The 12179-nt window shown below is 47.9% G+C and overlaps 2 protein-coding genes across 2 annotated transcripts; one reads left to right on the top strand and one right to left on the bottom strand.

Moving 5' to 3' along the window:
• Window positions 1-768: 768 nt before the first annotated feature.
• On the bottom strand, window positions 769-4490 carry LOC131708058 (zinc finger and SCAN domain-containing protein 12-like). Its single transcript, XM_059009974.1, has 3 exons — window positions 3563-4490; window positions 2385-3101; window positions 769-1643 (listed from the first exon to the last, which is right to left on the bottom strand). The coding sequence occupies exons 1-3, from the start codon at window positions 4086-4088 to the stop codon at window positions 769-771; spliced, it is 2118 nt and encodes a 705-aa protein (XP_058865957.1). The 5' UTR covers window positions 4089-4490.
• Window positions 4491-5957: 1467 nt separating this feature from the next.
• On the top strand, window positions 5958-10179 carry LOC131696670 (BICD family-like cargo adapter 2). The gene is made up of 4 exons (XM_059010313.1): window positions 5958-7396; window positions 8288-8503; window positions 9245-9361; window positions 9880-10179. The coding sequence occupies exons 1-4, from the start codon at window positions 7112-7114 to the stop codon at window positions 10060-10062; spliced, it is 801 nt and encodes a 266-aa protein (XP_058866296.1). The 5' UTR covers window positions 5958-7111; the 3' UTR covers window positions 10063-10179.
• The last annotated feature ends 2000 nt before the right edge of the window (window positions 10180-12179 follow it).

The following is a 12179-nucleotide window of genomic DNA, read 5'->3' as shown; positions in this document are numbered from 1 at the left end:
TGGGACCTTGAACTTGGGAGTCAAGTATCCCACAGGAATCTTGAAGAGGCTGGTTCTTCAAACAATCTAATTGGTAGGCCAGTCTCCAGAAGCACATTCACTCAAAGCTTCTTCCCTTTTTTATATTCACCCGACACGGCTCCCCACAGCTCTGCTCTTGGAGTTGATGCCTTTCAGCTTCACTCCACATATCTTCAGGCTCATTAAATCAAGACATTTGCTTTCATGGTCAATGCCGCTGTTCTGAAAGAGTCCCACACAGAGCTTCCACTCTCTCGTTCTGCGCTGCAGACTCATTGCAGAACAGACCACTGTTTTTCTACATGTGTAACTCGACAGGCTCCGATACACAAAACAACACGCTGAGCTACTCCCAAAAGAACTGGCGCCCTACGACCTGTCACAGTGCGGACAAGCCATCCAGTATGATGCTGACTGACGTCTGAACCACTCAGTGAGAAACGGCGATATTAAAAGAATCATTTATTCCCTGCTTACTCTTATGATTTGTGTTTCGTTTTTGGTGTGTTCCTTTCTCAGTTTTATTTTTTTTCAGTTTCTACTATTGTTAACCAAATCATTTATTTCCTGTTTGTATCTGTTTCATTCTCCGTTAAGGGCTAGAACACTGCTTATCTCTCAATGAAAGACACAGAACAGAATATGGTGCTATTTCCTTTCCTATAAATTCCTTTATTTCCATGTATCCTGGCACAGGGCTATAGGTTTTCACTCCCTATTTGATTGATGGCAGCTGTTTCAAAGGGTTTACTTTGTGTGCAGTTTCTGGTGCTTGAGAAGAGTGTTTGTCTCTTTAAAAGACTTCCCGCAGGTGTTACAGTAAAAGGGCTTCTCTCCGGTGTGGGTCCTGTGGTGTACTTTCAGGCTCCCGATCTGAGAGAAGCTCTTCCCACACGCAGTACAGAGGTAGGGTGTTACTCCTGTGTGAACTCGCTGGTGTTTTTTAAGTCCTCCTATGTCCATTAAAGTCTTCCCACATTCGTTACAATGATAGGGTTTCTCTCCTGTGTGAACTTGAGCATGTCTTCCAAGGGTAATTCTGTTGGCGAAACACTTCCCACATTCACTGCAGCGGAAAGGGCTCTCCGTGCCACGAATACATTTGTGTCTCTTCAGGAAGTTTAAAAGTGCAAAGCTCTTCCCACATTCTTTACAGTGGTGGGGAGAGCCTCCTTTGTGGATTTTCTGGTGTGTTTTGAGTTTGCCCAGTTCAATGAAACTCTTGTTGAATTCATTACAGCGGAAGGAGTTCTTGTTCTGGTGCAATCGCTGGTGTGTTTTCAGGTGGCACAGCTGTTTGAAGTGGTCGCCACAGATGGTGCAGCGATGGGGAGTTGCGCGTGAATGGCTGCGCTGGTGACAGGTGAGGTACTGTTTCCTGCTGAAGCCCTTCCCACATGTAGCACAGAGATGCAAAGCCTGTTCAGAACTGTCCGCACTCCCTGAAGCTCCAGGTCCAGGCTGTGGGGACGGGAGCCTCTTCTTCCTCTCTGGACGGGATTTCACACTCTCTTGTCTCTCAGTCTTAGTTCTGCTCTTCTTCAGCTTCTTTTCATGAGGAGAGGTTTTGCAGGGAAGCACTGGATTGGAATCAGGCTTTCGTTTATCAGCCACTTCACAAGCTAAAAAACACAGAGAGAGAGAGAGAGAGAGAGAGAGGGGGGGATTCATAAATGTATTACTATGAAGCGTTTAACAATTGCCCAAATCATAGACTAATCTCAGAGACAGCAAGTGTGTGTAGTGTAGAGCGCATGTAGTTACTGGTCACACTGTTATTAGTGTTCATGTAGTTACAGGTCACTCTGTTATTAGTGCTCATGTAGTTACAGGTCACTCTGTTATTAGTGCTCATGTAGTTACAGGTCACACTGTTATTAGTGCTCATGTAGTTACAGGTCACACTGTTATTAGTGCTCATGTAGTTACAGGTCACACTGTTATTAGTGTTCATGTAGTTACAGGTCACTCTGTCATTAGTGCTCATGTAGTTACAGGTCACTCTGTTATTAGTGCTCATGTAGTTACAGGTCACACTGTTATTAGTGCTCATGTAGTTACAGGTCACTCTGTTATTAGTGCTCATGTAGTTACAGGTCACACTGTTATTAGTGCTCATGTAGTTACAGGTCACTCTGTTATTAGTGCTCATGTAGTTACAGGTCACTCTGTTATTAGTGTTCATGTAGTTACAGGTCACTCTGTTATTAGTGCTCATGTAGTTACAGGTCACACTGTTATTAGTGCTCATGTAGTTACAGGTCACTCTGTTATTAGTGCTCATGTAGTTACAGGTCACGCTGGTTGTGGAGATCACTGCTCTTTCTTACAGGTCACTCTGTTATTAAAGCTCATTTACTTACAGGTCACGCTGGTTGTGGTGATCGCTCCTCTTTCTTCACAGTCCTTGTTGCCCAGGTTCTCCACGGAGCTGCTCTCTTTCTCTTTCTCTGTATCATCTGTGCTCCTGTCATTAGAGACCTGCCCATTACCGTGGACAGGACCTTCTGGTCTGACTTCACCAAGTGCAGTGCTTTCATTGTGAGCACCAGCACTGAGTTCTTTAGCAGCCTGCGCCTCTTCTTTACATTGGATGGATCCATCATTATCATCCTCCTCATTATTATTGTGCTCTTCAGTGATTTCCTCTTTCATTTGAAGCGACTCCATGTCAGGTACATCTTTGGAATTACTGACAGATTCCAGTTCAGGGAGCTCTTCTTTAATGTGGGCAGCTGGTGATTCCCGGACACCTTCAATAATGAACACAGACTCCACTTCAGTGACTTGCTCTTCAGCGTGGCTGCGGCCCTGCAGCGGGACCTCTTCAGCACTCTGAACAGATCCCTGGGGAGCCTCACTCTGAACAGATCCTTGGGGAGCCTCACTCTGAACAGATCCCTGGGGAGCCTCACTCTGAACAGATCCCTGGGGAGCCTCACTCTGAACAGATCCCTGGGGAGCCTCACTCTGAACAGATCCCTGCGGAGCCTCACTCTGAACTGCACAGTATTCCTGGTGAAGGTGCTGCTCTGGAGCCTGTAAAGCTACGTTCTCATGAACAGTTTCCTCTTGAGCCTCTGTGATATAAAGAGAAGCAGACGTTAACAGGTGCATTCATAACAGGGATGCATGTCGGTTCTGGTCACTTCGGTTTCATATCAACTCTTTCTGCTGTTTTTCACGTCCAATCAGTTTTTGGTAAATGAAAGTTTCAAGTGGGAATGCTGGAGAGAATGTGTGCAGCCCAGGGAACATGGCACATCATATTACAACACACATGATAATGACACCTGCACAGCCTCAAGTGAAACGTCGGCACACTCGTTTTTATTTCTATTTGTACACGTCCTGGTGTTGACTTTGCCATTGCATTGCATAAATCTCATCTGCACAACACTAACTCATCTACAGCTTCATTTAGATCTGCTGACTTCAGTTCGGAGTACCTGTGCAGCAGCAGCATCGCAATGACTGAACCGGTATAACCATCTCCTGAACCTTTCTAGAGCTTGTTATAAAAACAAAGCCAGGTTCTTACCTTTCTCTATTCCCGCTCTGTCCACAATACTTCGGATCCACGTGTCAACACTCTGGTCAGAGATCAGTAACTCCTGGTTGTTATCTTCAGTGACGATCTCTGGTGTGATTAATAAAACCAGGGGCCAGTCCTTTATCGACGGAGCTGCTTGACTGGTGCACAGACGCTGGGACCCGCTCTGTGCTTCATTGAAGAGTGAAGCGTTCACTCCGGTAACATCGCCGCTTTCCTTCTCGGGATCGTCTCCTCCCGGACTGTGTGACTGGAAGTCGCGCTCAAGGCAGCTCACTCCAGGCTGTGTGACACCGCTGTTCTTATCTGCGGTTTTGAAATACCCGCGCAGCTGTTTCAGCTCCCGCTCGGATGTTTCCAATCGACGCCTCAGCTGTTTCATTTCTTTCACTCTTTCAGACAGATCCGCGAATTCGTTACCGACCAGCTGTGTGATTTCACTGATCACCGTGTCCACGGCAGCTTTCAATGCTTGCTCAATGACCGCGGAGAGCTTGTCTTTAAAAACATCCATCTTCACCTCCTCCAATTCCGAACCACTAATAAACGATTGTGAATACTTTTCTTTCAGACTGAGACCGGAAACAGGATGTTTTCTTTCAAGGTGTATTTAAACCCTTTCAGTTTCGCTCGGATGTCTAGCTGCATTAGAAACAGTTTTTCTGGGACGCTTCACAGTCGGGTCCTCATTAATAAAACACAGCAAAGCCTCAGACTTCAAAATCCAAAGCGGACTCGGACACTCTCATAATTCTGTTGTCTCAATGTCACCGCGAGTTCACGCATTTCAAATAAGGGTTACAGTAAAATCATCCCGCATAACAATCCGCCATCACACAAAAACAGCGACCCTCCCTCACTTCCTGTGCGCTCTCTCGTGCGCATGCGCGGTGCTGCAGCAGTCGCACAGCAGTGACGGGGGATCCTAGTGACGCGCATGTTTTAGTTTGTGACGGTGGGTGCGTTCATGGAGATCATTCTTAGAATTGATCAGATTCTGTGCAGAATGATCTCCTGAACGCACCCTGTGTTCTCTCCTCCTGGGTTCCGTGCTGCGCTTATTGGTCAGGGTTAACTTTTTTTAAAGACGTCATCACGCCCTCCCTAATTCTTCTCGGTTCCTGGTGGAATAGATTCGTAGCTCAGTCCTCAGTCCTGCCCCATGCTGTCCGGAGGAGGAATCTGTGTTTCACTTGTTTTAACTCTGCCCCAGGTTACAGGCGTGTATGATTTTATTAAGGCGTTTTATTTTGAACTGCTTTCTCTTGATTTTTGGTGTGAAGTATAGTTTTACTAAACGTGTTGATATAAATTTGGCAACGTTCTTAATTGATGAGGCTGCTGACTGCCTATTCCCTTCACCCACCTTCTCATCTGTGTCCTTGCTGAGGCTGCTGGCTGCCTATCTTACACCCACCTTCTCATCTGTGTCCTTGCTGAGGCTGCTGGCTGCCTATCTTACACCTACCTTCTCATCTGCCACTTTGATCATGAGATAATCTTCTCAAAAAAGGGATTTTCTTTCCATTTTGTATTAGAAATCCATAGACATCTTTGTTTAGTTTCCTATAAATACACTATAGATTTGTATTAACATATCCCTAATGCTCCTCTGAAATGTAGTGATTTATTATTTTGAATTCTATTTGAACATCTGTACAAACAACAAGAGCCTTTCAATAGGGGGCTTTAACAACACGAGACTGTAAGATTGGTGCTTGGGATGAGATGGAAAAGTGAGGTCCTGCTGTAAGTGACTCTGCAGCAGCATAGCTCCCCTGAGTACAGAGTACTTCTTTAAACAGTCCATCATCCAGACTGTGAGTTGCACAAAGATGTTTGTGTTTCCATGACTACACAGGTATTGTGACGCACCTGTTGAGCCCAGCCCTGCCCCTCTGAGAGAGGAATGTGCCTGCGGGAGGAACAGGGAGTAGAATGAGAGAGAGAGGGAGGGAGAGAGAGAGAGAGAGAGAGAGGAGAGTGTCAATGCATCTATTCAAGAAACTGAAAAACACAAGGAAAACGAACACCAATTAAGAGAACAGGTACATGAGGTGAATAAACAGAAGAAATAAACTGAGACATACCCAGGGACAGGAGACAGACAGACAGGGACAGGAGACAGACAGACAGACAGGGAGGGAGGGAGGGGCATCGCTTTCATTTGCTTTTCCAGACATCCATGGTTTCCAGCTCTTTCATTTGCTTTTCCAGACATCCATGGTTTGCAGCTCTTTCATTTGCTTTTCCAGACATCCATGGTTTGCAGCTCTTTCATTTGCTTTTCCAGACATCCATGGTTTGCAGCTCTTTCATTTGCTTTTCCAGACATCCATGGTTTCCAGCTCTTTCATTTGCTTTTCCAGACATCCGTGGTTTCCAGCTCTTTCATTTGCTTTTCCAGACATCCATGGTTTCCAGCTCTTTCATTTGCTTTTCCAGACATCCATGGTTTGCAGCTCTTTCATTTGCTTTTCCAGACATCCATGGTTTGCAGCTCTTTCATTTGCTTTTCCAGACATCCATGGTTTCCAGCTCTTTCATTTGCTTTTCCAGACATCCATGGTTTCCAGCTCTTTCATTTGCTTTTCCAGACATCCATGGTTTGCAGCTCTTTCATTTGCTTTTCCAGACATCCATGGTTTCCAGCTCTTTCATTTGCTTTTCCAGACATCCATGGTTTCCAGCTCTTTCATTTGCTTTTCCAGACATCCATGGTTTCCAGCTCTTTCATTTGCTTTTCCAGACATCCATGGTTTCCAGCTCTTTCATTTGCTTTTCCAGACATCCATGGTTTCCAGCTCTTTCATTTGCTTTTCCAGACATCCATGGTTTCCAGCTCTTTAATTTGCTTTTCCAGGCTCTCACTCTGCTTTATTCCACTTTGCTGTGCTGTTGTTGTGGTGAACTTTTTTAAGGGCAGGACACAGTGAGGAAAGTCAGGGATGAAGACAAGCAGAGTGAGTCTGACAGGTCTTCAGATAAAGGGAGGGAAACCAGAAAGGGCGAGGTGAGGCAAGTATAGAAAGAGGATTAGAGAATGAAATCTTAAAGACGTGACGTCAGAAAGATAAACCAGATACACAGGAAAGAATCTCAGTGCAGAAAAAACATTTACAAACCAGGACTGAGGAAGCAGGAGGGAGCTGAGAGCCTCAGGACTCCAGGGTTAAAGGTATTTCAAGAGGCAGCAAAACAGCTTTCAACAGACTGGGAGATCAGGGCAGACAGACAGACAGACAGACAGACAGACAGGCAGGCAGACAGACAGGCAGGCAGACAGACAGGCAGGCAGGCAGGCAGACAGACAGACTCAAACACACGCTCCACCCAGATAACATTTGAAAACTTTACTTTGATTCAGATCGAGGCCGGGGTGTCAGAATACAAAGAGAAGAGATGAAAGCTTGTACTGCCACTCATCAGAGCAACAGAATCTGAGGCAACTTGCATCTTGAGGCAACACACTTTTTAATCACAAATTTCCAGTTTGGAAGAGGCCTCACTGAAACTAAACCAGGCTGGATTAACTGCATGGCTTCCCTGTTGTGGCAGAACCCGGATCCTGCGAGGGTCAGGAGGTTGGCATCCCAGTCCAGGAGGGACAATCTGTCCTCCCCCAGTTTGGAGAAACCCTTCTTCCCATTCCCGTCTCAGAGAAGAGAGTCTATGGGGAGCCCCCTGCCCCCCCCACTGGAACACACCAGCTCCGAGCTACTGGAGAGGGACCTCATACTGGCAGCGGAACTGGGACAAGCCTTACTGGAGAGGAACGAGGAACTGGGAGCCAAGCTGGAAGAGAGGGACAGAGAGATAGAGGTGAGAGAGACGTATTCCTGGGTAGCCTGGTCGTGTAAGTTAACATTTCTATCATCTACATTAAAAGATGTTCCGTGTCCTAATTCACAGTTCAGAGGGGGAAGAAAAGTCATCTCTAGAGGTCACTTCTCAAACCACCTCACTGCAATAATTCAGCTTCTAGGAGTCGCTTCGGGCTGATAGGCTGAAAGAACTGAATCTATTTAGCATGGAACAAAGAAGAATTAGAGGGGCATGATTGAGGTCTTTAAATAAAGGAGTCAGCAAAGTTAACCCAAACCCAAGACCAGCACAGAAACCAGGACCAGAGAACACAGTCTGCAATGAAGTGGAGATAGACTCAGGACAGAGGGAAGGGGACACTGCTTCACACAGAGAGTGCTGAGGGGATGGGATGGGTTACCTAGTCATGTTGCTGAAGGAGACTCTTCTTCACACAGAGAGAGCTGAGGGGATGGGATGGGTTACCTAGTCATGTTGTTGAAGGAGACTCTTCTTCACACAGAGAGTGGTGAGGGGATGGGATGGGTTACCTAGTCATGTTGTTGAAGGAGACTCTTCTACACACAGAGAGTGGTGAGGGGATGGGATGGGTTACCTAGTCATGTTGCTGAAGGAGACTCTTCTTCACACAGAGTGGTGAGGGGATGGGATGGGTTACCTAGTCATGTTGCTGAAGGAGACTCTTCTTCACACAGAGAGTGGTGAGGGGATGGGATGGGTTTCCTAGTCATGTTGCTAGTCATGTTGGATGGGCCTCTGTCCTATAACCCTACAATAAAGGATGAATAGCAGCGAGGCCTGCTTTCCTGTGCGGGGTGTGAGAGTTGATTATACAGAGGCACACAGGCTGCCGGAGCCCCAGTGTTCTCACCTCCTCTCTCTCCTCAGCTGCTGAAGCAGCAGTGCTATGAGATGAAGCTGAAGCAGGACTCTGTGGATCTGGAGTGGTCTCAGCACAGGGCGGACCTGGAGTCGGACCTGGGGCTGGCAAGGGCCCAGCTGGAGCAGTGGCAGAACCAGGACCGGGAGAGGCAGAGAGTGGAGGGGGAGGAGCTGAAAGAGCTGTCCAATCACAACCAGAGGCTGGTGGAGCAGCTTTCTGAGGTAACAAGCTTTCTACCATCTGCATGTTATTAAAATAGCATTCCTATTAATGAAATAAAATACCGTGAAACGTTTAACATAACGTGCGCCTCTTTCCTACAGGAAAATGTGCGCTCTATGAAGTGATGGTAATACAGATTTCATGCACTGGAATTATTTTGCTGGCTGTACTGTCTGTACTGTAAAGCAGAGTAGATCGACTCTCTTTTGTTCTGTTTCTTTTGTCTGGAGTACAATCCTTTCTCTGCTGCATCATCCCTCCCGCTGTGTGAGGAATGCAGGCCAGCAAGTTTATGAAACAATATCTCCATAATGACAGCGGCTCCCAGACACACCTCACCATGCAAGAACCGCCAATATCACTCTCTGTGCCAGATCCCAGCCAGCTGCACTGCAGAGTCAGTCTGGAGATTGATGTCAGGCCTGATGAGAACTTCTTGGATTGAGATCTGCTCAGATCTTAGTTCAGCAGCAGGGCTGGGGTCTGGCTGGTTGTTCTTGGACTGAGATCTGCTCCGATCTCAGTACGGTCTCCCTGTCACATTCCTCTCTGTTTCTCAGGCAGGGCTGGGGTCTGGCTGGTTGTTCTTGGATTGAGATCTGCTTAGATCTCAGTAAGGTCTCCCTGTCACATTCCTCTCTGTTCCTCAGGCAGGGCTGGGGTCTGGCTGGTTGTTCTTGGATTGAGATCTGCTCAGATCTCAGTAAGGTCTCCCTGTCACATTCCTCTATGTTTCGCAGGCAGCCAGGGTGCAGCACGAGTTGATGTCAGAGCTGCGAACACTGAGGGAGGAGTTTGAAGAGAGAGACATGAAGAATTCAATCCGGACGGCCAGAATAGAAGGGCTGCAGGCGGAGGTGAGACTGTGAGCCTGAACTTTCACCCAAAACACTTCTCTTCACACAAACACTGTGGGATGTATTTTGGGCACCGTTCTGAAATGTGCTGTGCTTGAAATAGTGGCCACAGTTACCACTGTCAACTCCTTTTAGGGTTTTAGGACTTCAATCATCTCTCCCCTAACCCTCTTTGCTCCAGGCTAGATTCAGTTCCCTCGTCCTGTCTTCACAGCTCGTTCCTTGTAGCCCTGGATTAGCGTGCTTGCTCTACACTAGACTCACTAGCCTCACTGTCCTGTTTGTAGTGTGTGGAGCACAGCTGAACACAGTATTGTAAGTGTGGTCTCACCAGTGTGCTGCACAGTCTCACTCAGACCTCTCTTGATCTGCGCTCTGCCCTCTTGACTACACATCTTTGTGTTTGCTGACAGCGATGTCTCTACTCCCTCCCTGAGGTCTGATTAAAGGGTCTTTGCAAGTTCTGTACCTTCCATGTGTATGTGAACCCTACATGCTGTGCGGTTGTTCCTCTACAGAATGTTCTGCTGCTGCAGAGAAAGTCAGAAGCAGAAAAGCAAATGAAATCGCTTCAGGAAGAGAATGAGAGGCTGCGGAGCGCCTCCGAGGCTCTGCGGGAGAAAGTGCTGGAGCAGCAGGAGAGGGAGGAGGAGAAAGAGAGAGAGGTGAGGACAGACAGAGAGGCTGAGGAGCATCTCTGAGGCTCTGCGGGAGAAAGTGCTGGAGCAGCAGGAGAGGGAGGAGGAGAAAGAGAGAGAGGTGAGGACAGACAGAGAGGCTGAGGAGCATCTCCGAGGCTCTGTGGGAGAAAGTGCTGGAGTAGCAGGAGAGGGAGGAGGAGAAAGAGAGAGAGGTGAGGACAGACAGAGAAGCTGAGGAGCATCTCTGAGGCTCTGTGGGAGAAAGTGCTGGAGTAGCAGGAGAGGGAGGAGGAGAAAGAGAGAGAGGTGAGGACAGACAGAGAAGCTGAGGAGCATCTCTGAGGCTCTGTGGGAGAAAGTGCTGGAGCAGCAGGAGAGGGAGGAGGAGAAAGAGAGAGAGGTGAGGACAGACAGAGAGGCTGAGGAGCATCTCCGAGGCTCTGCGGGAGAAAGTGCTGGAGCAGCAGGAGAGGGAGGAGGAGAAAGAGAGAGAGGTGAGGACAGACAGAGAGGCTGAGGAGCATCTCTGAGGCTCTGCGGGAGAAAGTGCTGGAGCAGCAGGAGAGGGAGGAGGAGAAAGAGAGAGAGGTGAGGACAGACAGAGAGGCTGAGGAGCATCTCCGAGGCTCTGTGGGAGAAAGTGCTGGAGTAGCAGGAGAGGGAGGAGGAGAAAGAGAGAGAGGTGAGGACAGACAGAGAAGCTGAGGAGCATCTCTGAGGCTCTGTGGGAGAAAGTGCTGGAGTAGCAGGAGAGGGAGGAGGAGAAAGAGAGAGAGGTGAGGACAGACAGAGAAGCTGAGGAGCATCTCTGAGGCTCTGTGGGAGAAAGTGCTGGAGCAGCAGGAGAGGGAGGAGGAGAAAGAGAGAGAGGTGAGGACAGACAGAGAAGCTGAGGAGCATCTCTGAGGCTCTGTGGGAGAAAGTGCTGGAGCAGCAGGAGAGGGAGGAGGAGAAAGAGAGAGAGGTGAGGACAGAAAGAGAAGCTGAGGAGCGTCTCTGAGGCTCTGTGGGAGAAAGTGCTGGAGCAGCAGGAGAGGGAGGAGGAGAAAGAGAGAGAGGTGAGGACAGACAGAGAGGCTGAGGAGCATCTCCGAGGCTCTGTGGGAGAAAGTGCTGGAGCAGCAGGAGAGGGAGGAGGAGAAAGAGAGAGAGGAGAGTACAGAGAGGCTGAGGAATAGAGAGGGAGTGTAGAATGAGAGGCACAGAGACGGAGAGATGGAGAAATCTGTGTTTTAATTACACTTAGGAGGGTTACACAGAGCTATCGCATTCTCAAATAAAACCCAGTTCATATCCCTATTGAAATGCATTGTAAGGAATTTGAAGTTCACATGTACACAGAAATGTAATAAATGAGCTCTAATAGTCTCAGACTGGCATTTGTTATTACAGTGTCTACAGACAGCTGTGTGGTATTCCAAGCCTGTTTGTTTAAGTGTTGTTTGTGTTGAACACTGATGCCCTTGATTCGTTCTGTTTGCCAGCTCTTACAGGGCAGGGCTGACTTGTTTGAGCAGCGGAGCCTGAACCATTCCCTGCAGACTCGAATTCGAGACCGGGGGAAGAAGTCAGCTTCACAGAACCCGGGTCCTTCACACCCTCCATCCAATCAGAGCTGGAGCAAGCACAGGTCAGCAGTTATAGGCCTCTAGTCAAACTGCCTGAACAGGACGGTGTCGGGCGAGGACGGCCTCCTCTCGCTTGCACATGTTCTTCTTGTTTTTAAAAGCAGGCTCCTTCAGCACGTCACTTGCAGTTTAAGAGCCTCACATATTTGTTAGTGTTTTTTCTCTGCCAGTTGTAACCCAGATGAATGATTGTTTCAGAGAGCTGCCGTTTCTCAGGAGATCTGGACGCAGAAAGTTGAGGAAACTCAGAGACTGGAAAATGAGGTTACATTTCCTTTACATTTGGTTTTATTTTCCTTTATTAAACAATGAATCAGAAGCCCCAGTTATGTGAGAGCACAGAGACCCCCCGTAACGCAGCGTAACGCTCTGAAATAGAAACATGCTTCCTGAGGACGCTGCTGACGTGATGCTTTCTTCACAGCTGCAGTGCCAGGGAGCTGAACTGGAATCTTTAAGAGCAGAAGTGCAGCGTCTGAAACAGCAAGATGATCAAACTGACAAGAGGTGTGTGTGCGTGTGTGTCTCACTATGTCTTAGTGTGTGTGT

The sequence above is a fragment of the Acipenser ruthenus genome, chromosome 40, assembly GCF_902713425.1.
Source record: "Acipenser ruthenus chromosome 40, fAciRut3.2 maternal haplotype, whole genome shotgun sequence".
Taxonomy (NCBI): Eukaryota; Metazoa; Chordata; class Actinopteri; order Acipenseriformes; family Acipenseridae; genus Acipenser; species Acipenser ruthenus.
This window is presented reverse-complemented; position numbering and strand designations above follow the sequence as displayed.

Excerpts from the sequence above, each read along its gene's own strand:
- LOC131696670 (XM_059010313.1), top strand. The coding sequence starts at position 7,112 with ATGGCTTCCCTGTTGTGGCAGAACCCGGATCCTGCGAGGGTCAGGAGG. Across the intron at positions 7,397-8,287 it reads AGAGGGACAGAGAGATAGAG|CTGCTGAAGCAGCAGTGCTA; the intron begins GTGAGAGAGACG and ends CTCTCTCCTCAG. Across the intron at positions 9,362-9,879 it reads TAGAAGGGCTGCAGGCGGAG|AATGTTCTGCTGCTGCAGAG; the intron begins GTGAGACTGTGA and ends GTTCCTCTACAG.
- LOC131708058 (XM_059009974.1), bottom strand. The coding sequence starts at position 4,088 with ATGGATGTTTTTAAAGACAAGCTCTCCGCGGTCATTGAGCAAGCATTG. Across the intron at positions 3,102-3,562 it reads CAGAGCGGGAATAGAGAAAG|AGGCTCAAGAGGAAACTGTT; the intron begins GTAAGAACCTGG and ends TTTATATCACAG. Across the intron at positions 1,644-2,384 it reads CACCACAACCAGCGTGACCT|CTTGTGAAGTGGCTGATAAA; the intron begins GTAAGTAAATGA and ends TGTGTTTTTTAG.